Consider the following 24,687-nt stretch of genomic DNA (forward strand, 5'->3'; position numbering starts at 1 on the left):
CAATGAACAAGGTTTATATAGCTTGTCAAGTTGATATCTAGAGTTGCGCCCTGCTTTTGTATCTAGTCTAGTATAACTGATCAAATCAATAAACTTTGCTGTCTTTTGTGCTGTCGCAACTATCTGTCCTTATCTTTATATAAGAACCCTCGGTGTCTTTCATCCAAACACGTTTATTCTCAAAACCTAGCCAACTTTGGCAATAGGAAATTCCCAAGACCGCTCTCCTGTTCTTCAGTTCAGTTCTATCCCGTCTGGTTCAGTCGATGAAATCCGGGCTGCCCCGCCACCACGTGACCGTCTAGCGCAGGGCCTTCCGCCGCAATGAGGCACACACCATCGTCACCTTCACCTTCAAACTGCAAGACTGAGCCTACTCTACTTCTTCCCTCCGCTTAGAACCACACCTCCAGACACTCGACCACGACCAGCAATCTCAATATACGACTTCGATTACGCGCTTGCGACTAACCAAACCCTTTTTTTTCATTCCCGAGCCTTCTTTCTCGGGTAGTTCGCGTACCAATTTTCCTCCGACTTCTTTCCCCCCCACACAAACCGACGCACGCCTGCAGCTCCTCACCAGCTGCCTTCCTCGCCCCCGATTCCACGAGAGGCCGACCTCTGTGCTGTTTTGCATATAATATCTCACCCTTTACTTTCTTTCGATCCGTAGACGGATCCTATACACGCAATGGCGGATCAGCTAGCAGACAAGCTGAAATCCACCCAACTCAGGTCCGCTGCGCCGCCCTAGCGGCCCTTGTGAGCTTGGACTAACTCGAGCAGTGACGGTTCTCCCGGCGCGAGTGACGAGTGGAAGAAGAATCTCAACCTCCCCGCCAAAGACAACCGACAACAAACAGAGGTACACGCTGCAATCACCTTTTCTGGCGCATTCCCATGTGCTGATCTTGACCTCTAGGATGTTACAAACACAAAGGGCCTGGAGTTTGAAAACTTCGCCCTTAAGCGAGACCTGCTCATGGGTATTTTTGAAGCAGGATTCGAAAAGCCATCACCGATTCAAGAGGAATCTATCCCCGTCGCATTAACTGGCCGAGATATCCTTGCCCGTGCAAAGAACGGCACTGGCAAGACAGCTGCCTTTGTCATCCCCACTTTGGAACGCATCAACCCCAAGATTTCTAAGATCCAGTGTCTTATTCTTGTCCCCACACGTGAGCTTGCCATGCAGACCTCGCAAGTCTGCAAAACTCTTGGTAAGCACCTCGGTATCAATGTCATGGTCACGACTGGTGGCACTGGCCTTCGAGATGATATTATTCGCCTTCAGGATCCTGTCCATATTGTGGTTGGTACCCCAGGCCGAATTCTCGATCTCGCTGGCAAGAATGTTGCCGACCTTAGCGAATGCCCCATGTTCATCATGGACGAAGCCGATAAGCTTCTATCCGTTGAGTTCACCCCTGTCATTGAGCAGCTCCTGCAATTCCACCCCAAGGACCGACAGGTCATGCTTTTCTCCGCCACCTTCCCTCTGTCCGTCAAGGACTTCTCCGATAAGAACATGGTCAGCCCGTATGAGATTAACCTAATGGATGAGCTCACACTGAGGGGTATTACCCAATACTACGCTTTCGTCGAAGAGAAGCAAAAGGTCCATTGCTTGAACACTCTCTTCTCCAAGCTCCAAATTAACCAATCCATCATTTTCTGCAACTCCACGAACCGAGTCGAACTTTTGGCAAAGAAAATCACAGAGCTTGGTTATTCTTGTTTCTACAGTCATGCAAAGATGCAGCAACATGCACGAAACCGCGTTTTCCACGATTTCCGTAACGGTGTCTGCCGAAACCTTGTGTGTTCCGACTTGCTCACCCGTGGTATTGACATTCAGGCCGTCAACGTTGTCATCAACTTTGATTTCCCCAAGAATGCCGAGACTTACCTCCATCGTATCGGTCGATCCGGTCGTTACGGTCACCTTGGTCTGGCTATTAACCTGATCAACTGGGACGACCGCTTCAACCTTTACAACATTGAGCGAGACCTCGGCACCGAAATCCAGCCTATCCCCGCCAGCATTGACAAGAGTCTCTATGTTTACGAGAACCCCGAGTCGATCCCTCGACCCATTTCAAACCTCCAAAGGGGCCAACTACCTGCTGCTCAGGGTCAGCAGCCTCCTCAACAGCAACAGCAATACCAGCAGCCTCAGCAGATGCAGCAGGCTGGTCTGCCCCAGCAAGGCCAGGGCAACTGGCAGAGCCAGAACCCTCAGCACGGCAACCCGCACTATAACAATGGCGGACGAGGCCGTGGTGGACGTGGACGTGGATATCGTGGCCGCGGTGGCCAAGGCACAGGCGGTCGAGGTCGCGGTCCACCCCGCGATGTCCAATCCTAATATCACATATACTCATGCATGGCGTTAGGTGGGCGAGAAGGGGGGTTTACGGATGAACTTTTTTCGACATGATTTTTTTTTGTACCGGGACATCATTTCAGTTTTGGATTGTACATTATTCGCATATTTTCCGCGAATGGAGAGGACGGCGAAACGGACTTCATTGCCTATGGATCACAACCACTTCGAAACTTTTACCATGGATCCTCACGCAAGGACTCAGAAAAACGGCACAGACCTGCATGGTTCACATGTTCTTGGAATGATCGCCTTGGTGGCTTCCTTGACTCGAGCCTGTCACTCTGTACCATCTCCATCGGCTTTGATATTCTGTTTGGTTTGGTTCATGATATCTACGGATGATGAATGAGAGCGAGAAATGGAACTTCCAGGGAAAATGTGTTCTTTAGGCATCAACCACGGTAGACATACCCGCTTTGGGGCTGGCATAGCCAACTGGTGCGGGAAGAAGGGAAATGGAGGTGTTTGAGAGTTGAGGCTTTCGAGGCTTTTCACGCGGATGGCGTTGCCCTCGGTTGCATTTGAGGGCTGCAATTACTGCGGTTGATATGAACAGTACCTCTGCAGAGCGCATGGGGGATATGATACCCTGACGACGAATCTACGTTAGACGAACGGACCTCATGAGATGGGACGCACTCGGTTAGACGTATTGGTGGATTTGAAGGGGCTTGACGGTGCCTGTGGGCAAAATCACTTGATCTTTGCTTGTTCCTTTCTTATGGAGAAGATACAGTCTTGACTTGAACAAATTTCGCGCAACAAGATTGAAGGACGGGATAACAAGATGACTGCAGTTGTGCAGCGCAGCGTTGACAAAACTAACCAAGCGAGAAAAACAATAAAAAAAAACCCAACATTTTGGGAGGGAAAACTGGATGGGCTGGATGGCTTTTGGACCGGCTCGGCTCGCGCTGTTACATGCACGATGTGCTGCATGATGTAACGACGTTGCTGGAGTTAGTAAGGCATGTAGTATTTCTGAGCAAAACCGTGAGATACCTCACTTTCCTCCCATATGCACTCCTCAATTCGGTGTGATGATTACCGGTGATATGACGAATATGTTGACATGTGGTTCGCATTTGATGTGGGCATGAACATATATAGGGACCGGCACCGTGAATCATGCTACTAGGAAGCAATGGAGTTCTTTTTGAGCCTGGTGTTGCACATCGACGTTCAATGCTCGACTCTTTTAACAACTCAAATTAGTTGAAACCGTGAGAAGTTCTGACCAACAGCAATAGCTGAGTCAGCGAACCTGGAATGCAAGATTGCGCAACAGGGTCATGGTCATGGTCATGGTCCATGCCAATTTCACGCATCGATCAACAAGCTTCATTAGCTTGCAGAGTGTTCCTGAAAATCACATTCTTCGTTTATTCTCGCCTCCTCCAAAATAACGATAGCGAAAGGCCAAGAAAGTTTAGATGTGGTTCTGACTTCAAGGGATCGTTGAAAGATTGCGTAAACGGTGGATACTTGGAAGAAAGTAAACACCCACATCTGTCACGGCTCTTTACATTCTTCGCCGACCCCGAGAGGACCGTGCTTTTCAGAATGGCTTGGCAGGGGGCATGTACTATTCATTATGAAGGAAGAGGCAGCCAAGAATACAAGAGATATTTTGTGGAGGAAGAGAGCTTGTTCAGAGGAATTCAGAGTTTGATGTGTGAAATGCCGAAGCTTGGCTTCAGGTGTTGGGTGTATGGATCAGGGTCAAGAATTTGTATACAGTAATGATATGACTGTGGCCAAGAGTAAGGCAGTGTACAGCATGACAGACAACGTATAATGAAACCTATGCGCATGCGTCTCAGTATTACATATCCGAGCGTAAAAAGAAACAGTCATGGTAATGCAAAGCCGAGAAGCTCATGTTCAATGCAATATCACGTTAATCAACCACATGATACGGGTCGCCAACTCGTAGCAATGACGGAACGTGCTAGCGGTGAAGACACAAAGGGGACATAAAATGTCTTGGTAGTACCTATGCATCAAGAAAAGAGTGGAAAGACAAAGGCGACGATCTTTGTCAATCGATGTTGGTCAAAACGGTAGTGTTGGCGATCAGTTGCCATTCTTTGACTTGTCCGTTTTGCCAGTTTGGTAAGGCTTAGAAACACCACAGATTCATGTTGCCGCTTGAATCATTTCGGAAAGCTGGTCTCTCTTGCCCGGTTAGCCGTTGCGCTATCACTTAATGACAACAATTTGCTGTTCACGAGAATGAAATTGATAATAGCTGGATATGGGGGAAAGCGGGTCTCCCCGTGGCAGTGCAGCTAGACGGTGCCTGGGGTGATGGATGTTGACGGGACGCTGCAGATGACGGGAGGCTATTGGGGTGGGGGGGGGGGGGATGAAGGAGAACTCTCAATTTAGAGCACAAGAACGTCCAGTTGTACATCAGCTACGTGTATCTAACAATAGCCATTCCTTTGAGTTGGAAGCTCTTATAGCCGTTGTGGATGGGAAGAACAAGCCAATGCTTATGGTTTCACATTGAAAGACAAGAGCCGAGATGGAAATGGACTCCTTACCCACAGGTAGGGCCTGGAATGATACGGGCATTGTGACAAGGATTGCATTGACAGAAGAGATGATTTCTTTTCTATGAGAGACTGTCAATTTGATAACCTCGTTCGGTCATCAAGTCATCAAGTTGAGTTGATCAAGACATAGTAGCCAATAATTAATTTAACCATCCTGCGCTGTTTAATATCTAAGCTTTGGTATTCCAAATTGTTCTACAGATACTGAGCAGGTTGACGAGATAATCAAGGATAATGGTCCCATACGAGTTACTGTTATTCTCATCAAATCCTTTCACTTGCACCATTCAATTCAATATGAACCAAGCATTTCATTTCCAATACAGGCATATACTATTGTATCGATGGCGCCGTGTATTTTCAATATCACTTGAACCGTACCTGTAAACATCAAGAGCTAGACGCCCATTCTGTAAGCCACTGTCGGGTGTCAACGCCGTCTGCCAAGCCTAGGACAATGGATGCCACGCAAACCCTTTCAGCGGGCCTTTGGATGAATTGGTTGGCTCAAGCTTCAGGTGCATTGCTACAGCAGGTGGAGAGAGTCATTAGAGTGCCCAGATACGCTGTGCCCAGTAAAACCAGTGACAGTCTACCGGGGGCTCATATCAGCCGGAATCCCGGATCCCCCCAATCCCCTTCCTGCCCCTTCTTCCTTCTACAGGACGCCTCATTTCCAGTTTTAGGTACATGCCAGGCAAGTCAGGAAGGAGCTGCACAAAGATTCCAGGGAACACCCGTCATTTTTTTCCAGCCTGAATTTCTCCCAGCCTCACCACCACCACCACCCTCTTGTTTCGTCTCCCTCACCCAAACTAGTTAATTCGACAGCACATTACTCCAACGGGAACCAAGTAGACTACGAAACCTGTTCCCTCATCCCATCCCATCTCAATCATCCTCATCCTCATTCACCACCAACAACCAATCCACTCTGGTTGTTTATTTACTGCAACTTAACGTTATCGCCTGCCAACTTCCCCCCAAACGCGGTGTTCCTGCCCTGTCCATTGGTCGACCCGCCAAGCTTCCCCCCGTGCGCCCAGCCAGCAAGGCCCTCGATCCAATTTCCCTCGTGCCTCTACCGCCTATCGTTACAGCAGCAACTTAATACCCGACACAAAATCAGCAAGAGCAAAGAATCGCGACCGGATCCCAGGGAAAATAGATACTGGCGACACATCGACGACCTCTCAAAACCAAGCTATCGATTAATCTCGAAATAGCATCACTTTTTCTTGCAGCATCTACTGTGTCAGCACTCGCTGGTCTTGGCTTCCAGTGAGTTCATCAGGATTCCTCTCGAAATGCCATCGTTTCTTCCCGATCAGCACAATTCGACAATTTATAACAACAACCCCGACATCCTCGAACTTGATCCCACGTTCCAGTTCGGTCTTGCGAACAAGGAGAGGGTGAATGGGGGTTCTATCCGCCACGCCCGATCCGACACCATAAATGAGCGTTTTGACGAGAGCTCCATTTCTTCTACACACGCGTCCGAAGTTTCCGACTCAACACCGGCGCATATGAATGGCAACAGTAACAGTACACGGCCTACGAGCATGAGCTCTGTTTCTAATGGAAAGTCAGCTACGGCTACCCGCCCTTTCCGACACAACGATGACGCCGAAGTCGACAACTTTGGGCAGAAGCCCACGTTGAACGGTACCACAAACCTTGCCGACCGTACTCGCCATTATTCCTCCGATGTCAATGGCATGAATTCTAACACAAACTCAACTAATAATCATCAACATTATAATAATCTATCAAAACCTCTTCCATCAGAACCTCAACAGTCAGAAGAGGTTTCTGAAAAACCTCAGAATGGAGGTATTGATGGAACCTCACTACTCCCTGCGGAACCACGAGGCTCCCACACCAACACAATCCTCGATGCGGCGCAGACAGTGCCAGCTCGTACCAATGGCGCCCATAGATTGTCATCCCCACCAATCTACAATCCTTCGAGTGCGGCAGCGTCCTCAACAGGGCATCTCCAAGCTCCTCCGCCTGGTCTTAAGCAACGGCATACTCTCGATGTGCCTAAGTACGTCCCAGGTCGTGCATCCAAGGACGGCATGGACACTGCTCAGGCTAGCGGCCGCTTCTCTCCTACTAATGCCGGAACCCCTAGTGGCCGACGACCTTCCTTGAGTATGGGTCGAAGGCCAACCCGGTCAATGCAGTCAGACGGGCCTCGAGATGAGATCGTGCCGGACGAGGATGCGCTCCGCTGGGCAGAGGCTTTGCGACAAAAGCGTGCCAGCAAGCGAAGGAGGAAGGAAGAGGAGGACGATGATCGAGTTCTTGTCGGTACCAAGGTTGACGAGACTCATGCTAACTGGGAGACCGCCTACAACATGCTTACGGGCATTCGTGTTTCGGTTTCGAGAACGAATGCTAAACTCGACCGAGAATTGACAGATGCCGATTTTGATACTAAGCAGAAGTCGACATTTGACATTGCCGGTAATGAGCTGGTACCGTCCGCAAAGTACGATTTCAAGTTCAAGGACTACGCTCCTTGGGTTTTCCGCCGCCTCCGATCTCTTTTCCACCTCGACCCAGCCGATTATCTCATGTCGCTCACCGGCAAGTACATATTGTCCGAGCTTGGCTCTCCCGGCAAAAGTGGAAGCTTCTTTTACTTCTCACGAGATTACAAGTATATCATTAAAACCATTCACCACGCTGAGCATAAGTTCCTGCGCAAGATTCTCAAGGAATATTACCAGCATGTCAAGGACAACCCCAATATGCTTCTTTCACAATTCTACGGCCTCCACCGCGTTAAGATGCCGTATGGCAAGAAAATCCACTTCGTTGTGATGAACAACCTCTTCCCCCCGCACCGAGATATCCACACTACCTTTGATCTGAAGGGTTCTACCATTGGTCGAGATTACCGGGAGGAGGATCTTGAGAAGAACCCCCGTGCAACACTAAAGGACCTCAACTGGCTCAGGCGGCAAAGAAGCCTGGAGTTGGGCATTCAGAAGAAGCGCATGTTTCTGGAGCAGCTGCAACGAGATGTCGCTTTATTAAAGCGACTTAAGATAATGGACTACTCATTACTGGTTGGTATACATGACGTCGCACGAGGGAACGAGGAAAACCTTCGCGACAAGACGCTTCAAGTATTCAACCCTGGTGGTGAGAAGTCTCCTGACGATGAACCCAACTCAGTTCTTCTTCGCACACCATCCAAGCTGGAGAATCAACGCAAGGCCAGGGAACTGCGACAGATGATTCGCCAGGAGCGGCCAGTACCCATGGGTCAATCAGCGAACAAGATGCCAGATGAGCTGCAAGAGGGCCAGCATCGTCCTGGGTGGGTTTTCGGGCAAGATGATGGTGGTTTTAGGGCAACCCACGAAGACAACACACCGGGGGATGAGATTTACTACCTCGGAGTCATCGACTGCCTCACTCACGTAAGTTCTTGTCCGACGCTCAAAACATACCCAACTGACATATTTTAGTATGGAATTATCAAGAAGATCGAGCATTTCTGGAAGGGCTTGTCCAGTGACAAGACACAAATCTCGGCTCTCCCACCCGACCAGTATGGTGACCGATTCTACCATTTCATTGAGGGCGTCACCATGTCGACCGAGGAAGCTCACAGGGAGGCCGAGAGGAGACACCAAGAGATACTTGAGGCGCAACGCTCGGAGGCCAGGGTCTCTAGTTGGAATTCTCGTCGTAGGTCATCTCAGCCCATTCCTCCAGTCCCAAGTCATGGTCCTCCCCCACCACCCGGTCCGCGATCTCCAGAAGCGCGGGAAACGGTTGAGAAGGCCAATAGGGAAGCTGAACGCTCAGAGAGACATGGCTACACTGAGGACCAAATACCAGATCGAGTTTTGTCTACTGGCACTCTCAAAGACACTCGCGACTCGCTGCAGCACGAGCCTATCCTTCCTGTGGTGCAAGAGGCAGGCGAGAACGGGCGCGATGATGGTGAGATCCGGCCTTTGACACTCCCCAAGGACCTCAATAAAAGCCTCCCACCTACTAGAGCACCACCACCCACTCCTCCGAAGCCTGGATATCCTGGAGCAGGAAGTGCCGATAGCGGATATGCAGGTTTTAGTAATGGCACAGCCCTGGGCAACAACGGCTATACGTCTCAACAAAGGGTTAGCATTGACAGCCTTAACAAGGAGCTGCCTCCACTACCGAGGAAGGATGGCACAGACAACAGTGGCGTACGGATGGTAGCTTAGGTCGTAACCACGACCTAATCATGGTTGTCGAGGAGGACAAAAGACGGGATCACGATTAAGAAAGCGAATGACGCAGATACACAAGGTTGACGAGCGATGGAACCATCGTCAACCACCAATGATGCATTAGAAAAGCGAGACACCTGGCGACCACCCCTTGTTCTGGTCCTTTCCTTGACCAGCCATGCATGCACTATTTCCTTTTTTGTTTTTACCTACACCTTTTGCATACTGGACTCGGCCTACGAAAGCAAATTTCTATTTCAATTTCATTTCCTCTGTCGGCGACGAAACAGAGAGAGAATCACTGGGGCGAATAGTGAGCCGGCTGCGTCAAGTCGCATCGTGGAGTACGACAGCACAGCACCCGTGGGAGCGAGTGCAGATATCGGTTCTTTATTAAGAAAAAAAAGAAGAAGACATGGATGATACCACCACGTTTAGCACGCTGCAGTTTGTTTTTGACACTATTTTCACTTGACCATTATTCAATTCTTCACTGGCGCGGCCTTTTCACATGATTATTTCTTCTTGTCGTATACTTATTGTCGTTTCTCGTTTGGGTTTCATCAGCTAGCTGGGCTTGCAGCTTGCACATGCAGGGGTTTAGGTAGTAGGGATTGATAGATCTGGGATAAAGACTTGAGCTGTCTAATCTGGAAGGACGGAAATGAAGGGCGTGGTGAAGCAGTGCATTAATTGTACATGTAGGTGTGAATTGGTGATGGTGTGGTAGTTTACAGTGGTATAATACAATATGTATAACAAATGGCCCTTCTTTATGAAGTCTTTTCCGTGTCCGTTGCCTCGTCCATGATTTTGAGTTGTCCAAGAAACCACTCGTTCTTGAATCTGACCAAGCCATTTATTTCTTTTTGTTCAACATAGCCTGAATATCATCCACACCCTTACCCTTCTCCCCGGCACCACCCTCAGGCGCGAAGCTCGTTGTGACCGTCATCTCCTGGGCACCCTGCGCTCTCAATTCATCCAGGCGTCGCTTCTTCTGGATATCGGCTACTCGCCACTGCTTGAAGTACTTGACCCAAGCAGCAGCGCAATCCCGTTCAAAGTCTACAGTCTCTGTCGGACAAGCGCGCTTAGTGGCTGAAGGGTCCTTGGTAGCGTCGACAATATTGTTGGCGTCGAGACAGTTGAAGTAGGCATCGCGAGCGGCCCAGCAGATCTTGCGCTCTTGACGGTTGGGAATGGCATCGCCGGAGCGGATGGCGTCGCCGCGGGTCTCGCTTGAGAATGGCCACAATCCCATGTTTTTTTGCAGATTTGCTTTGTTGTTTGTATGGGTTCGTAGAGTGAGGCTCAATTGAGAGCTTGAGGTGTAGCTGTAATAGCGGGATAGATGGTACGGAATTAGTTGGAGTTTATGGTGGCTCAAAATCTCATAACTTAGGCCATGTTAGCTCCAATCGAGGTATGACGAGTGGGAGCGGCAGAAAATAACGGGCGGTGAGACATAACAGGTTAGATAGTGAACGACATGGACATCTCGTTTCAGGGTACCTACCTACAGCTGCTGCTAACTATCTGTGGCTGATGCACTTTAATCTGTCCTTTGATCTACGCAACCTCCTTGCTTCAACTCTACTTCATTTCCCTCCTTTTGAACCCTGATTTTTTACTTTTTTATTTACTCTTTCTTTCTCAGTTTAAGCCTTTGTGTTTGGAAAGGCTTTGTAATCACAAAAGGGCAGAAAGTCCCAGGAGAAAGAGTTGGAAAGTATAAGCTTGAGCTTAAAGGACGGGCACGCATCACAAGACCTCACGAGACATGCCCTTTCGATGACCGACGTCTCTTCCACGCTGCGATAAGAACTTACCTTCAACAACACCACAACCACCACCCTCGAACAGAGAAACCACCGAGAACACAGGATGCCGCGTCGTCGTAAACCCCCGCGCGCAGGCGCACTCGCAGAGCTAGCGCCACTCAAGATCGCAGGCCAGATCGCGACGCTACAGGCCATCTACTACTTCGCCGCGCTTGTCCTCATCGTCTTCACTGCGCTTGTATCAGGATCTGGTTTTAGTTGGACCCTTGTATTTGGCTGGGAGGGCTTGAGAGGAGATACAACACATGGGTGGCTCATGTCTTTTATTTTCTTGTTGGATGGAGGCTTGATTATGTGGGTTATTCCCTTATACTTCGAAAAGAAGCGCAAGTTGCGGTTTCGATATCCCGGACACGGTTACTAACTTCACTCTGTAGCTCAATCGCAATAGTCGCCCTCATCGCTCGTTCCAAACTCGTACCGGATTTCGCCATATCCATTCATTTTATCCATCTCGTCATCGCATCCCTTTACAGCGGCCACATCCCTCGACACGGAGGCTGGTGGCTCACCATGATCGCATCAGCGACGATCTCCGTCAGCCTGGGCATCTGGGGCTGTCAATATCGCGAATTACAGCCCGTCTTCTTCGGCGGTCGTCCGATTCCCCCTGCCGTACCTGCATCGGTTGATGGCTCTGCGGCGCAACCTTCTACTGTGGATGAGGAGATGGCCATCCCTTCAGGGGGGAGAGGCAGAGATGGTAATGCGGAGTATGAGATGGAGCCTATGCTACCTCTGAAATGAGTTTGATGGGACCTGTTGGATACGTTTGAATAGACTTGCATTGTTTGGCGTTTGGGTGCTCTTTACACGTTTATGTACGTTAATATGGAAGAGCTCACTCTTAAAAACATGTTTTAAAGTTGTACCTCTCTCGGATGATATCAGTCGAGGCAACTGCAAAGCCAACATGATCTTTTGAAAAGGAGATGGTTCAATATGATGAATGTTTTACACGTACATGTGGTGTTACCTAGTTAGCTGGCGTGAATATCACTTGTGTGAATCAAGTAAACCCGAAGTTTAAAGTAAAGAATCTCGCATAAAAGTGTAGAAGACATGGCTAACGGAGCCTCTTGTTGACTCTATCTCAATTGTTCCTGATGCAAATCTCCAACCCCTTATGGCTTGCTTAATAACCAATTCTTGTCTCTCCAGAGAATGCACCTCTGTCTGAACATCTTTCGTAACGGAATAAAAACTCGCATGGCCCATCGATTTCGCCGTTTTGACTGTCTATATAAGCGCTTTTCTACCTATACCAGGCCACGTCATGGCCGTTCTACGCGCCGGCCACAACCGCCAAATTATCGTATATCATCTTGCGCACCTCATAGAAGGTACTTCGCCGAGCGGTCGGCATGCCCACACTCTCAACTTCGACACGACCTGCAGACGTCTTGCGAACGGCGACAGTGCCGTCAATGACCAGTGTACCCTCACCACGGAACTCCGCCGTGTGGCCGGCGGACTGCATGGCGCGACGCAAATCGGCCAGTCGGAGGTCACCAACGTGTAGTGGTTGGGCTGCTGAGCGTACAGCAGAAATAAGGTTCGCGGGGAGAACATCGAGGACAGGTGTGGCCGAGGGGATGGCTGCCGCCGTGTTGGTTAGGGTGGTCGATGAGAGAGGCTCTTCGGTCTTTTGTCGCTTGTTAGCGACGTCCTCATCGGCTGCAGCAGCTTCGTTGAGATGTGTGGCAAGAAGCTGTCCTGTAATAGTGACAATGCCTAGACCACGAACGTTCTGCCACTTTATCTTTCTGACTAGAGGATCTGCCAGCTTGACAACCCAGGCGTTGGTGTCAACACTGGCGTCTATAACGACGCCAACCTCGGGTGTGTATACATCAACAGAACGTTCACTGCCAGAGTTGTCGGGATTGTTCTTGTCGGCTCCCAGTGCTCGCCGGCAATCTTCGGCAAGAGCAAGTGTCTCGTCGCGTTCGCCACCGACAAGAATGAGCTTTCGGGGTTGGATAAGGGGGATCAACATGTTAAGACTTCGCTTGTCGTGCAGACCACTGAAGTCAACATAAGCGATGCGCATGTTGGCCTGTACAGTCTCGGTCTGGTATGACAACTTGCATGGTCCTACAGGCTCCTCGGTTTCAACATCCTCGGCAGTGTCGAGTTCATCAGGAACGAAGCCGTCACCTGCTCCAGCCTCTTCGCCATCGTGAGAACCAGCCCGCATGGCTTGCGGTCGCTTGTTGACACCAGTGCCGCTTTTTGCAACATCGTCCCATCGACGCTTCTTGCCGAGTTTGTCATCAGTAGCCTCAATGTTGGCGCTGTCTTGACCATCTTCCTCTTTCTCCTCGGCACGAAGATAGTCTTCGGGGCGAATAAGTTCTCCAAAGTCGTCTTGACGCTTTCTTCGGATGGCGATAGGGAATGTGCGTTCTCGGCCCTTCTTCCCCCGGGAGTCAAAGTCGTATACACCCTTCTTCTTGATAAGCACATTGATGCCGAGGTCTTCATCTTTGAGTACAACATTCTTGCGACCGGCCTGGGCGATGGCTGTCGACACGTTGAGCGCTTTGCCCTGCTGTTCGCCATCCTCATCTTCCGAGTCAGACGATGATTCGGACGAAGCATCGTCCACAACATCTGCTGCTGCCTCGAGTCCTGCCGCGCCTCCACTTTGTTGGGTTGCTTGAAGTTGCCTTTGAGTGGCAAGCCATTGCTGGTAGAGTGCCAACTCATCTCCTTCTAAAGCATGACGTCGGGGTTCGCGGATCTCCAGTTCTCGTCCGCCGGCGTAAACGAGCTCAATATTCTCTCCATTGCTGTTTTGCTCCACTGATACGCCGTCTTTGCGCTCCTTCCACCAATCCCACAGTGTTCTTGCGATAGACGGCTTGTCGTTCTTTGACAGACCTGGCTTATCTGTTAGAATGACCAAGTTCCTTGAATCTTGTGCCAATCCCTTAATCAAATCTTTAGAGAACCCCCACTCTATGCTGCTGTCGCTCGCTAGAATAACGCGACCTTCTGTCTCAGCATTCTCGACGTTTTGACTGAGTAATCGTGCAATTTGAGCCTTCCTTTCGAGTAGTCGTAGATATTTGAAGTCGAATGGGCCACCCTCCTTCTTGCTGTTTGCACCATTGACCCTTCGTTGATCTTCAGCGAAAGCTTCGAATTCCTGCACGATACTGTCGTCCATCCACTCAAGCATACTTCGGGCATATCGCATAGTGCTCGACATATTGCGACCGGCAAGATACAGCTTAGCTGACCTAAGCACACCTCCCTCGGAAGCAGCATCGGTTCTCCAGGCATGTTCCAATAGGTATGAAAGCTCCAAGACTCTTGCGCTCGAGTCCACAGGAATCAGCACTGTTCCTCCCCGTGTGACGCATGCCTTGATAGTGTCGATGAGCTGCTCATCTCGCTTGGTGCGACCTCCAGGCTGTGCAGTTCGGTCAGCACCACGACTGCTGCAGATCAGAGCGGTTGGTTTCCGCAACTGCTCAATAACTTCAGCGCCACCACCTCCAGCTCCTCCCAGCCAGGCTGCACCAGCAAAAACGTTTTCACGTGCTTGGTTCCAGTCCACCGCATACACGATCGATTCGAGGCCATGTTGGATATGCCATATTGTGCCGCCGAGGGTGTGTCCGGAATTATACGCGGTAATCGTTAAACCATTGAGGGGCGGTGAGAAGGGTGACGGTAGAGGTTGATGAGGTTGCGAGTATTTGAGGGGCTGGATGAGAGAAAAGTAGCGGGCGATCTCTTCGTTATTCGGCGATTGGAGAAGGAGGTTCTGCGCGGTTGTAGCAGTTTGGGTAAGTGAATAGGCACTCTCGGTGAGTGAGCTTTGGGGAATTGTTGTCGCCGCGGCGGGGCTCGAAGTATATAGGTCTTGAATAAGGGTGCGGCCGAGGTCAATAACAGGCCTTGTCGCATACACGGGGATGCGCGTGAACTGGGGAATGTTCTTGCAGCAATGGGCGTAGGCGGCGAGATGCGAAGCTGTCGCATGTGTAACGAGAATTAGAGATAGAGTGGTGACTTGTCTGGAACAGCAATGTTAGCAATCGCCTTCACCAAGAAATGCGCAGTAGGACATACTTCTCAATTTCTTTGAGCTTTTCTACGTCAAAAGTCTCGTCCCATCCGAGATCAACCAGCACCTTGACACCACCATCAAGCTCGAGAAGGGATTGTGAAGCGGACGAATCCGACAAGGCGCCCTGGAGCGGACAGAAGGTGAACATGATGATACCGGCGCAATACGATTATAGCAAGGATGATGGAAAGCCCAGTTGAAGATAAGGTCAAAATCGAGTCAGGAAGGATATAGAAGTTATATCGATTGTCGAAGCATGATTATCAAGCAGAGTAAAGTCTGGATTGAAATAAAAGCGAGCAGTGTAGCAAGATGAAATGTTTTTGCAGCTATTGGTATTGCATTGTCCGTCTATTGATGCGGACAAAGACAATTGCTAGGTCGTCGCGATGCTTGATTATTCTGGCTATTGATGCGCGTAGCACCTGCAGCTGTCAATGCGCGGTCGGTGCGGCAAAACTATATTCCGACTTACACGTAACGATAGCTAATAAGATGCAATACTTGATCAAGATTAGATTTGCTGTCATAATACTCCAAATCTGTCATATTCGTAAATTATATATATCCTTTCTAGGAAGTTATATTTCCATTTAAGCATATAGTATATACGGGAAGGGTCGATGGAAATAACCTTGTACTCAACAAATATGCTTTTTCGAAAGAGGACAATCGTATTCATAAAAACACCGAATTCATTTTTACTAAGAGCCCCTCTCATGGTTTTTTAAATCACTGCCTAGATTCACGACACATCTAACAATGACAGCTCCCTCATCCACACCCCACGGGACGATCAAGCTCTAGGCTTCAGCAATAACACAAGAAACCATGTAACTATTCTATAGTCTATCTTCCTTCGGTTTATCCTCTGACGCGGCCATTTCTCATGATATCCCTTCAACTAATCTCTTTCAAGGAAGAGGTCGGCAAGCCAAACTTCATAGTCAGGCATCAGGGTACCAGAAAAGTTGGTCGCCAGGAGCACAAGAGACTAAATTACTAGGCCACTTTATGATGCTTAGACTGTACTTCTTAGGTTGTTTGTTTTTGTCATCTAAAGCTTAAAAGGTCAATTCTTCTGCTACCCACCAGTCAGGCAAGTGGGATATTTCAGCTAGGTTTAGATACATAGCATATAACTATATCTAAAATTGGGGTTTGAGCTGAGCTACAGAGTAGAATGCCCACTGATCAGCTAGAGTTGACATTTCACTGGTTATGGTGGAAAGGATATGCCCACTGATCAGCTAGAGTTGACATTTCACTGGTTATGGTGGAAAGGATCGCTATACTGTACCACACCCTGGCCGGCATCTCGGCATCGTCAGGCTGACGCGGCCCTTGGTGTTGAGTGACTACGCGGCGTCTAATGCTAAGACACAGACGGATAAACGGGAATGAGATAATATTCTGGGGTTGGCAACAACCTTAATTCTACTGTAATTCTACCTCACGGTGCCGTTGTGCCGCCCCTGACATACACAGCCGCGTACGCAGTGTATTCAGTCTGGCCTGACTTGCACTTACACCTACACCCTGTGACCAAACGTTACATCACACAATAAAGACAATGAACGAATTTTGACCATGCACTTCTGATATTACTCAGTAAATCTATGTACATGACCGGTGCCTTTATAGATCCCAGATAGTAATGACGCATAAACACCATTGAACCATGATGATTCCATGTGATCCGTCCGAAACACTAGTTCATTCATTCCTCTCCCATTCCTTGTCGTGAAAAAACAAACGCTGAATTTGACCGCAACAGAACCTTTCGCTGTTGCCCCTAGAAATCAAGACGCCGTAACGATGCATATGATGTGTACAAACAATAACCCCATGTAATGCAGTCCCCAATTTTAGCCTCCATATCATTTCGAATCATCATGGAGCCGAGTTTCGACGACTACGCATGCCCTAATCCTTCTTTTAAATGCAGAACTTGCGATCCAACATTCTCAGGGCTCTCGCATCCTCGCTGACGCCACCCTTCTCAAGGCCGCAGGCAGCAGACGCTCTAGGGCTGCTGGCGGCACTACCAGGCTTAGCACTACCACTTTCGCTGCTGGCAGGAGTATGGTGAAGCACTGCGTGAAGGGTAGAGAGACTGGACACCTCAGAACGAGAGTTTCGAGTGGGGCTAACACTCATGGTTCTGCTGGGAGGTGTGCTGATCGCTGCCAAGGATGAGCCAGGGGGACCGTTGGTCACCGCCCCAAGACTTGGTAGAGCTACTTGGTGAGTGTGTGAAGCACCACTGGGTCGAGCATCAACCATGGCGCTTTGGGCAGCTGCCTGAAGATGTTGCTCGCGAGGGGACTCGTGTGCTCTGGGAAGAGCCATGTGCGGGTGGTGAGGAGACTTGGCCGTTAGAGGAAGAGGAAGAGGAGCACCACGGTGCTCGTAAACAGGTGCCTGGGGGTAGTGTGGAAGAGGTAGGCCCGGGTGACCAGCGTGAGGTAGGTATTGTTGAGGGACATTGGGAGGGTAAGGAGCGGCGTAGTGGCTATAGGGAGGAGTAGCAGCGGGGGAAGGAGGCCAGCCATATCCATGCTGAGGATAGGCACCGTAAGGTTGTTGGCCAGGCTGAGCCATGTAAGGCTGCTGCATAGGGGCACGAGTGAGAGCGGGAGTGGTGTTGGCCTCGCCCATGCTAGACTCAGGATACATGCCCTTGACAGGAGTGATACCTCGTAGGGCAGGATCGTTTGTTGGTTGCTGAAGCTCAGGCTGACCAGGCTGTGGGCGAGAGTAATATGAGATAAGGTGCAGGTGTTGGCCGCCAGAGGTGGTGATGCTAAAAGACTGCTTCATGAGACCGTCGGCCTTGTATCGATATCCCTCAGGCTCTGCGTCATCCAGATCCTCATCGCTACCACGTCCAGAGTCTGGGGTTTTACCACCACCTCTTCGGTTGGTGTTAAAGCCTCCACCTCGCTTGCCTTCCATTTCGCGGTATGTGAGAAAGCTTCCCGAAACTCGACTGGCACTCCATGACTTGCCGTCAGTCCATCTTCTCATACCGGCTTCCCGCTCATCCCAGACAAAAACAGAACCAGATCGAATTGATTGTCTCTCCTTCTCCGAAAGTCGTCGTTGCACACGGGGCAAGATGCCTAATCTACAGGCTTCAAAGAGTCGAATAGCATCGGCGGGTGTCCGCACATAGCCGTGGTACGTTTCCATTGTGAAGGTGTGTAACGTTGTTGTGATGTGAGGTTAATGTCGTTGTTGTTGTTATTGGTAAGTAGAGAGATAGGTATGGTCCGCACAGGGGCGGGAGGAGGTCAAAAAAAAGAAGAATTTTGGGTAAATGGATCCAGTGCCTTGGTAGGTCGTCAGCGTCCTTATAAAGAAGGGCCTCGTGAGAACCAAGCTCAAGCTTGTACGCAGTGCCCCACTAGATCAGATCGGGCCCAGGGCGTGGGAGTGCAGTGAAGGTATGGATGGGTGTGGTTATAGATGTTGTAGGTGTGTAGACGCGAAGATGCGAATGTGACTCCACAAAGGCTGATGGCTCAGCGGAATTTTGTCCACGTCTCCACTTTGAAGAAATGGACTGGTCTTTGACCTTCTTGGCGTTGCTGAGAACGTTGATTTGGGGCTGATGAAGCAAGGCAGTAGCCAAGCGGGCAACGTGGTAATCGGTTTTGAAGAGGAGATAGGTGACAGCGCTAGTCAGGTTTGTCAGTTTAGAAGCAGAAGTAGAGTGAAGAAAGATATTCTGATAGTATAGCTGTCGAGAATAAACAAGAGAAAGGTAAGAGATAATTGAATTGATCAAAAGGTGCGAGTTGCACACCATTGATCATACATATATAATTCCCAAAACAAGGTGGTAAAGGACACTTCCAGGGGTTTGATGCTCAACTCCCTGACGGGAGTGCCGTCGGAGCCGATTAAGTCGAGGATCCACTCGACTAAAATTTCCCTGAGATTTGAATGTGTACAGTACTTTACAGTATTGCCGCTTGGCCAATGTTCCATCATGAATTACAGTTACAGCGCAGAGAGTAGCCATTAGACTGCTGCCAGCCCGTACTGTAGCGATTCAGATGCGGCTCTCAAGAGGCCCCGTTGGACCTGAGCACAACGGTCCCACGAGTGCATCCAGGACACTTGATCCATGCACCAAACCGCCTCACCCAGGAGGTATTGCGCCGAGTACCAAAATACAGAGAACACAAGATCTGAGACGGAGACAAACATACCTATGAAGGAGAGTAGCGGCTCGCTGCGTTTGTCGTCGAGTTGGTGAAACTGTTGATCTGCTACAAGAAGCGAGTTTGCAAAAGACTTTAGACGAGGTAAGCAGAGTGTATTATTTAACCGTGTCCTCGGTCGAGACGGAAAGGTAGGGAGGGCTAAGAGCAAGCAAGATAAGGTTGCAAGTGTGTCTTGGAGGCGTAGACTACAACACCGTAATTAGACACAGTACTGTAAAGTCGGTGCTGGATAACTCGGCGACAACTTTGTGGAGAAGCACAGAGGACGGCAAAGAAGGAGGGTGTGAAGGATTGCTGGGGGTGAGACAAGAGTGAATCCCAAGGTTGGTCAGGACAAGCTTTTGAAGCTGAACGCCCCCCCTCAAGGGGCTTCTAGGGAAAGATGACGATGCAGGGCCAGCCAGGGCAAGGTTGCGAGGATGGAAAGGGCATGATAGGCGCGAAACTGAGGGAAAATGCATGACAGATCACGGCTATCGGATCAGTTATGTAGATGAGGAGAGCATGGGGAATGGAATGAGAAGCCGAAGAAGCCAGTAATATCGTATGATGGCAACAATTGCCATAACGTAGAGAATATCTTTATGGGTCTCAAAAAGAAGCTCACCTTGCCGTACGATAAGTTCCGTCACACGCTGGCGTTGCGGTGAAGCTGGGGTTGATGTCGATAGTTCGGGGCCGAACTAGACAAGAGTTGGAGATAGATAGAGAGAGTCTGGAACTCCAAAGGCCTGGTCTACCTCGTCGCAGCTGTATCTGCCGTAACAGTACAAGTCGTGGGGGAGGCGCTCCAAGGGCGATTCGATAGTTTGTTTCTTGACGCTTCGGTGCGCCCGGCTGACCGGCTTGCCTATTTTTCTTTTTGGAAGGTACGGATGAGTATAATTAGAGGCACAGGAAAGGAAAGGAAAGGAAAGCTGTAGGGGCCGTGTTTCCGTTTTTTATACGAGACGCGTCGTTAAGGTTTTGATCAATGTAGGCGATAATGAGAGAGATCAATTAACCATATAATTAAAATAGCATTTTATCATCGGATGCCACAGACTCTATCTAGGAACAGGTGATGCCACCAAAACTCAGTTGCTCACCAACCGTTTCAGAAAAGCTACATTCTTATCCAACCAAGAATCCCAACATTACTTGTAACTTTACAGAATTCGCCGTAAGAGATATCGTCGTTTGGTTTGCGTTGGTGGTTACCCAGCGATGCATAACTTTGTTTACCCCATGCAACACGCCAAGTATTAACCAAGATAACCATAAAGACTAATACCATTCCTTTATCCGCATACATGCAAACTTACGTTGACATGTCTGATATATACTTTCTGGTGGCCAATGCCAATACCACCACCGCGGATCCCCTCCTACCTTATTTTTGCATGCGGCAATGCGGCAAGCAGTAAGCATATCAAGAAGCCAATAATTCCCCCGAGCTTATTTCAACTCTACCTAGGCCGGTAGGGTACCCATCCGTATTACCTCAGCATTTGACTGGGGGGCGGCTAGAACCCATCAAAAGGCTGAGCCAGTCTGCTCTTGGAAAGCCCCCTACAGGGATGAGAAAGCCACTAAAGCTTGGCTGTTGATCATGTTCTTGGCTGTGTGTGTGTCAAAGGTACCGTGTTTTTTATGACTGTCTTTCTGATTAGTTGATGATGATGATGTCGTCGCTGGCCTTTTACTTCTCAGGATGATGCTTCACGAGTCTTATTACTGTGGGAGCTACGGATCAATCGGCTTGTAAGAAGAATAGTAAATACACCACCGAATAGTAAGGCCGGTTGAGGGTCTCATCTAGAAATAGTTCAGGAGGCCGTGTTCCGTAAGCGAGGCCACAGTTACGTTGCGTATCAGGAGGATTATGATGATGATGGACGTCCTTGGCTCATAATAAAATTGGCTTTCTGAGTCACGAGATGTACAAAAAATATACCAGATATGACGACTAAAAAGAATGGAAATTAACCCCTTCCTGGTTTGAAATAATTTTGTTGGCAATGGGTCTTCTTTGAGCTTGTCTGTGTATTGTCTCAGCGGATGATGCGGCTTTTGGAACACGCCAAATTTGAGCTTGGCACCAAGTGCCGTGGGCCCGAGTCTGGGGTTCTTTTTTTTTTTTTTTTTTAACATCGGGTACAGCCTCAGATTTGTTATTCCATTTGTCTTTCTGGGGACGTCTAGGATTTGGGGGCCAGCGTCAAGAGGAAGAACAGAGTACGCCTTGGCCTGTCAGATCTTCAGATACTGCCTAGAGATAATGATGATGATGATGATGATAGTCTTGGTCATGACCATGGCGAAGCACAGGCACAGTAGCATAACGCAAAGATCCTGGTGGACCTACTTTCATTTCGTGTGCAAATGCCAAGCTCACAATTACATGCAGTGCTCTTGTTAAACCAAAAGTTCCAAAATTACTGACCAGACCAGAGAGTCATGTTGTTTGTCGTCTCATTGCCCACTTTGACCCTTTTCAATATGCTAAGAGTTTGGTAAAAAACTAGGTACAACGTACAGAGTAGGTAGGTGGTATCTCAAGACGCCAGCTGAGACAAGATACAATTGTTTGCTGTCACTCAAGAGCCGTTTCCTGTAACCTCGATGTAACCTCTGATGGTTGCGTTTCACCAAACAAAAAAAAATAAGTCATCGATGCAGAGATCTTCCAAAGACAGGAGGTCCTTGCGCAGTGCAGTAAAGTACCGGTGTAGTGCACAAGGTTGATCCTTATCGATGGCTCAGTTGAAACACTGCATCGTCAGCACTTAATCCTACACAGTCAGTCGCCTCCATCGTTATAGTAAGAAACAAGCAATATCATGTCATCATGAGGCTAATGTCTATTATGGAAAGCACTGCGGATCAATCAGGGAATGTAATTTATGGCCATGGATAGATTTCAGCACGCACGGCTCAATGATGGACAAGCACCTGACTAGTAAAATAGACTTCTTCTCGGACAATTTGACTTGATTTGATGACGTCGGCCAGGTAGGCAGCATTGTTAATTATGTCTAGGGTCCAAGTCAAAGCCAAGCCCATGGATGGATGAAGATCTTCAAAGGTAGGTGTGCTTAAGCTTAAGCCTTTGAGAATCTCCGAAAGAGCCGCCCACGACGTTGCGTTGCGTCTTTCGGAGGGGAGTCTCTTGATGATTATTTCCTTGTTGGGTAATGGCCAATGAACGGCTTCTTGTCAAGCTTTCCCACTGGAAAGAAAAGTCCCTTTGCCGTGATACATACACGCTTCTACTGATTGACATTGACTGACCCGGCCGTAGTGAGTCTGCGTTTCGGAAAAACTGGAGGCCAGTATTTTAAGAGGATAATTCTGTTTTTGATTCTGTTACCGCCGAGCTCTTGTCGCAGTATTTGCAGAGCCAGCTTCTTAACTGTGCATCAATGCGTACTTCGTTTCCTGGTCTATACTTTAAGAATAAAATAAAATTGTTTAGAAACAAGAGCCAGACCCTGATCTGTGTGTACATTCTACATGACTTTTGTCTCTAATACAAGATGAAGGGTTTCAAGATCGACCAGGCCGCTTCTAGTGCAATGCTTGTTCTAACACGATGGTCAACCACTGTACACGTAACATGTTCCTTTTCACCACCCGCAAGTCTGTGCTTTACGGGCTGTGATTTACAGTTGCAGTGCAGCAGTGCAAAATACGCAGAACGATTAGAGAGGTCAACACGGGAAAATCGGCGGTTAGTTTATTATGAGACTCCCCCCATTCCCCACGTCTCAAAGAACATGACGTCGCCTGTGCCGTGCTGCCGATTTGGTGTCTCGTCTCTGTCTCGGTATGTATCTTTTTTTCTAGAGCCACGGCCCTCAAAGTGTCTTGTGTTTCTTTTACTCGCTCACTCTGAATATCTATTCAAGGGACTTGTTCTTGTCGTCGTCACCGCCTTCGGCCGCCACGGGTCTTGGGTCTTGGGTCTTGGTCTTGGTACTGTAAACAACTGGATGCTGAGACTTGGACGCGACGCAGCAGTCAAAAAAGATCGCCGGTGGTCAAGCCTCTCATCTCCCTGCTTTTCCAGGCTTGTCTAAAGCTTGGCTCGATATTGACCTATGAATGTCGCTCTGTTGTGTCACAGAGCCAAGACGGCCCCTGCTGTTTTGAACTTGAAAGGAAGGCCCAGAGAGTGAGCTCGGGAAATCGGCTCACAACGGGTGGGCGCACTGCAGTTTTACTGTATGTAGGTACTATTACTGTACTGGCAGGCAGGTCCCAAGGTTCCAAGAATTGAGATACGACAGTCAAGGCGCTTCAATTAACCTATATTGGGTTTGGGGGCTCAAACAGTGTACTTGGTTATACTGTAGGATGCATAGCCAAGGCTTGGTAAAGTATATGGATCTTGTTGATGTGTTTTGAGTACAATTAATGGCTGCAGCCCCCCCTGACAAAAGCCTAGCTAAAACAATAGTTCAGATCGCATCATACGATAGCAAAAGAAACCCATGGGTCAAAAAAGCGACATCTCACGATACCGCGGAAAAAGGACATGGCGTTTATTTTACGAGTCACCCCAATTTGTTGAATCGTAATTTATCCATGGCTGCCAAGAGCCCAAGACGGCTCGGCGCTGGATGGTACCTTGGGTCAGGCGGCCTCTTATTCGAGCAAACAAGGCGCCCTGGTTTAAGCATGAATTTAAGCGTTGTCAGCCACTTGCTTGGCACGGCTGTCATTCCGCCCTAGGGGGGGTGTCTACAGAAGACAAAGGGAAAACAGGGCGTTCTGCTCCAATCCCAAGAGAGCAGCGACGCTTCAATCAAACGATATCACTACAGTAGACATGGGGTCCCTATCTACCCTGTCCTGAGCAAGAAAAAAGGACACATGCTTGACATTGTCGGCCGTCAACTAGAGCCCGTGGCTTGAGAATGGGTGGTCTTGGTACGGTTCCAAAGATGCCGTCCCAACCGTCTTGGCTTTACAGGGGTGCCGCTCAGAGGGTGGGACCTGGCGGAAACAAAAATGGGCTGGAGGTTTCTGATTCTGGTATATCTGGGGCACACTTGTTGCAGCTGATTATTCCCGAGAGTGTTCGCGGTGCCGGGTGGATCAAGGGAATTTTATCTTGGCCCTTTACTTTTTCTTGTCTTAGCCAAGGCTTTTTGATGATAGAGCCAAGTAGAGAATCAGCTGAGTGCCAAGATTAATTGAAACCTTGAGATACTATATTTCAAGTTGGTTCGGTGGCTGAGAGAGACTCAATACTTGAATGCCACATGCCAATGCTAGATACCAGATAAGGGAGATTTAACAATCGTCATGGCGGAGACTTCAAATGTCACCATCTGGATATATCG

General features: G+C 49.0%; 7 protein-coding genes across 7 annotated transcripts; 3 read left to right on the forward strand and 4 right to left on the reverse strand.

The window, feature by feature from the left end:
- Positions 1–694: 694 nt before the first annotated feature.
- FSST1_012169 (DExD/H-box ATP-dependent RNA helicase DHH1) lies at positions 695–2,371 on the forward strand (the record flags this gene model as incomplete). Its single annotated transcript, XM_083235371.1, has 3 exons — positions 695–738; positions 790–868; positions 926–2,371. 3 exons carry the CDS (start codon positions 695–697, stop codon positions 2,369–2,371), a joined length of 1,569 nt encoding a protein of 522 aa, XP_083081865.1.
- Positions 2,372–6,260: 3,889 nt separating this feature from the next.
- On the forward strand, positions 6,261–9,188 carry FSST1_012170 (1-phosphatidylinositol-4-phosphate 5-kinase; the record flags this gene model as incomplete). The annotated part of the gene is made up of 2 exons (XM_083235372.1): positions 6,261–8,393; positions 8,442–9,188. The coding sequence occupies 2 exons, from the start codon at positions 6,261–6,263 to the stop codon at positions 9,186–9,188; spliced, it is 2,880 nt and encodes a 959-aa protein (XP_083081866.1).
- Positions 9,189–10,053: 865 nt separating this feature from the next.
- FSST1_012171 (cytochrome oxidase c subunit VIb-domain-containing protein) lies at positions 10,054–10,458 on the reverse strand (the record flags this gene model as incomplete). Its single annotated transcript, XM_083235373.1, has 1 exon — positions 10,054–10,458. One exon carries the CDS (start codon positions 10,456–10,458, stop codon positions 10,054–10,056), a length of 405 nt encoding a protein of 134 aa, XP_083081867.1.
- Positions 10,459–11,081: 623 nt separating this feature from the next.
- Positions 11,082–11,785, forward strand: FSST1_012172 (integral membrane protein S linking to the trans Golgi network-domain-containing protein; the record flags this gene model as incomplete). Its single annotated transcript, XM_083235374.1, has 2 exons — positions 11,082–11,332; positions 11,416–11,785. 2 exons carry the CDS (start codon positions 11,082–11,084, stop codon positions 11,783–11,785), a joined length of 621 nt encoding a protein of 206 aa, XP_083081868.1.
- Positions 11,786–12,323: 538 nt separating this feature from the next.
- Positions 12,324–15,270, reverse strand: FSST1_012173 (cleavage polyadenylation factor subunit CFT2; the record flags this gene model as incomplete). Its single annotated transcript, XM_083235375.1, has 2 exons — positions 12,324–15,069; positions 15,125–15,270. The coding sequence occupies 2 exons, from the start codon at positions 15,268–15,270 to the stop codon at positions 12,324–12,326; spliced, it is 2,892 nt and encodes a 963-aa protein (XP_083081869.1).
- A 1,790-nt stretch (positions 15,271–17,060) lies between these two features.
- FSST1_012174 (Gti1/Pac2 family-domain-containing protein) lies at positions 17,061–18,317 on the reverse strand (the record flags this gene model as incomplete). The annotated part of the gene is made up of 1 exon (XM_083235376.1): positions 17,061–18,317. The coding sequence occupies one exon, from the start codon at positions 18,315–18,317 to the stop codon at positions 17,061–17,063; it is 1,257 nt and encodes a 418-aa protein (XP_083081870.1).
- A 214-nt stretch (positions 18,318–18,531) lies between these two features.
- FSST1_012175 (uncharacterized protein) lies at positions 18,532–19,118 on the reverse strand (the record flags this gene model as incomplete). The annotated part of the gene is made up of 2 exons (XM_083235377.1): positions 18,532–18,805; positions 18,946–19,118. The coding sequence occupies 2 exons, from the start codon at positions 19,116–19,118 to the stop codon at positions 18,532–18,534; spliced, it is 447 nt and encodes a 148-aa protein (XP_083081871.1).
- Positions 19,119–24,687: the final 5,569 nt, after the last annotated feature.

The sequence above is a fragment of the Fusarium sambucinum genome, chromosome III (assembly GCF_050947815.1).
Source record: "Fusarium sambucinum isolate potato_lamoka chromosome III, whole genome shotgun sequence".
In the NCBI taxonomy this organism is placed as follows: Eukaryota; Fungi; Ascomycota; class Sordariomycetes; order Hypocreales; family Nectriaceae; genus Fusarium; species Fusarium sambucinum.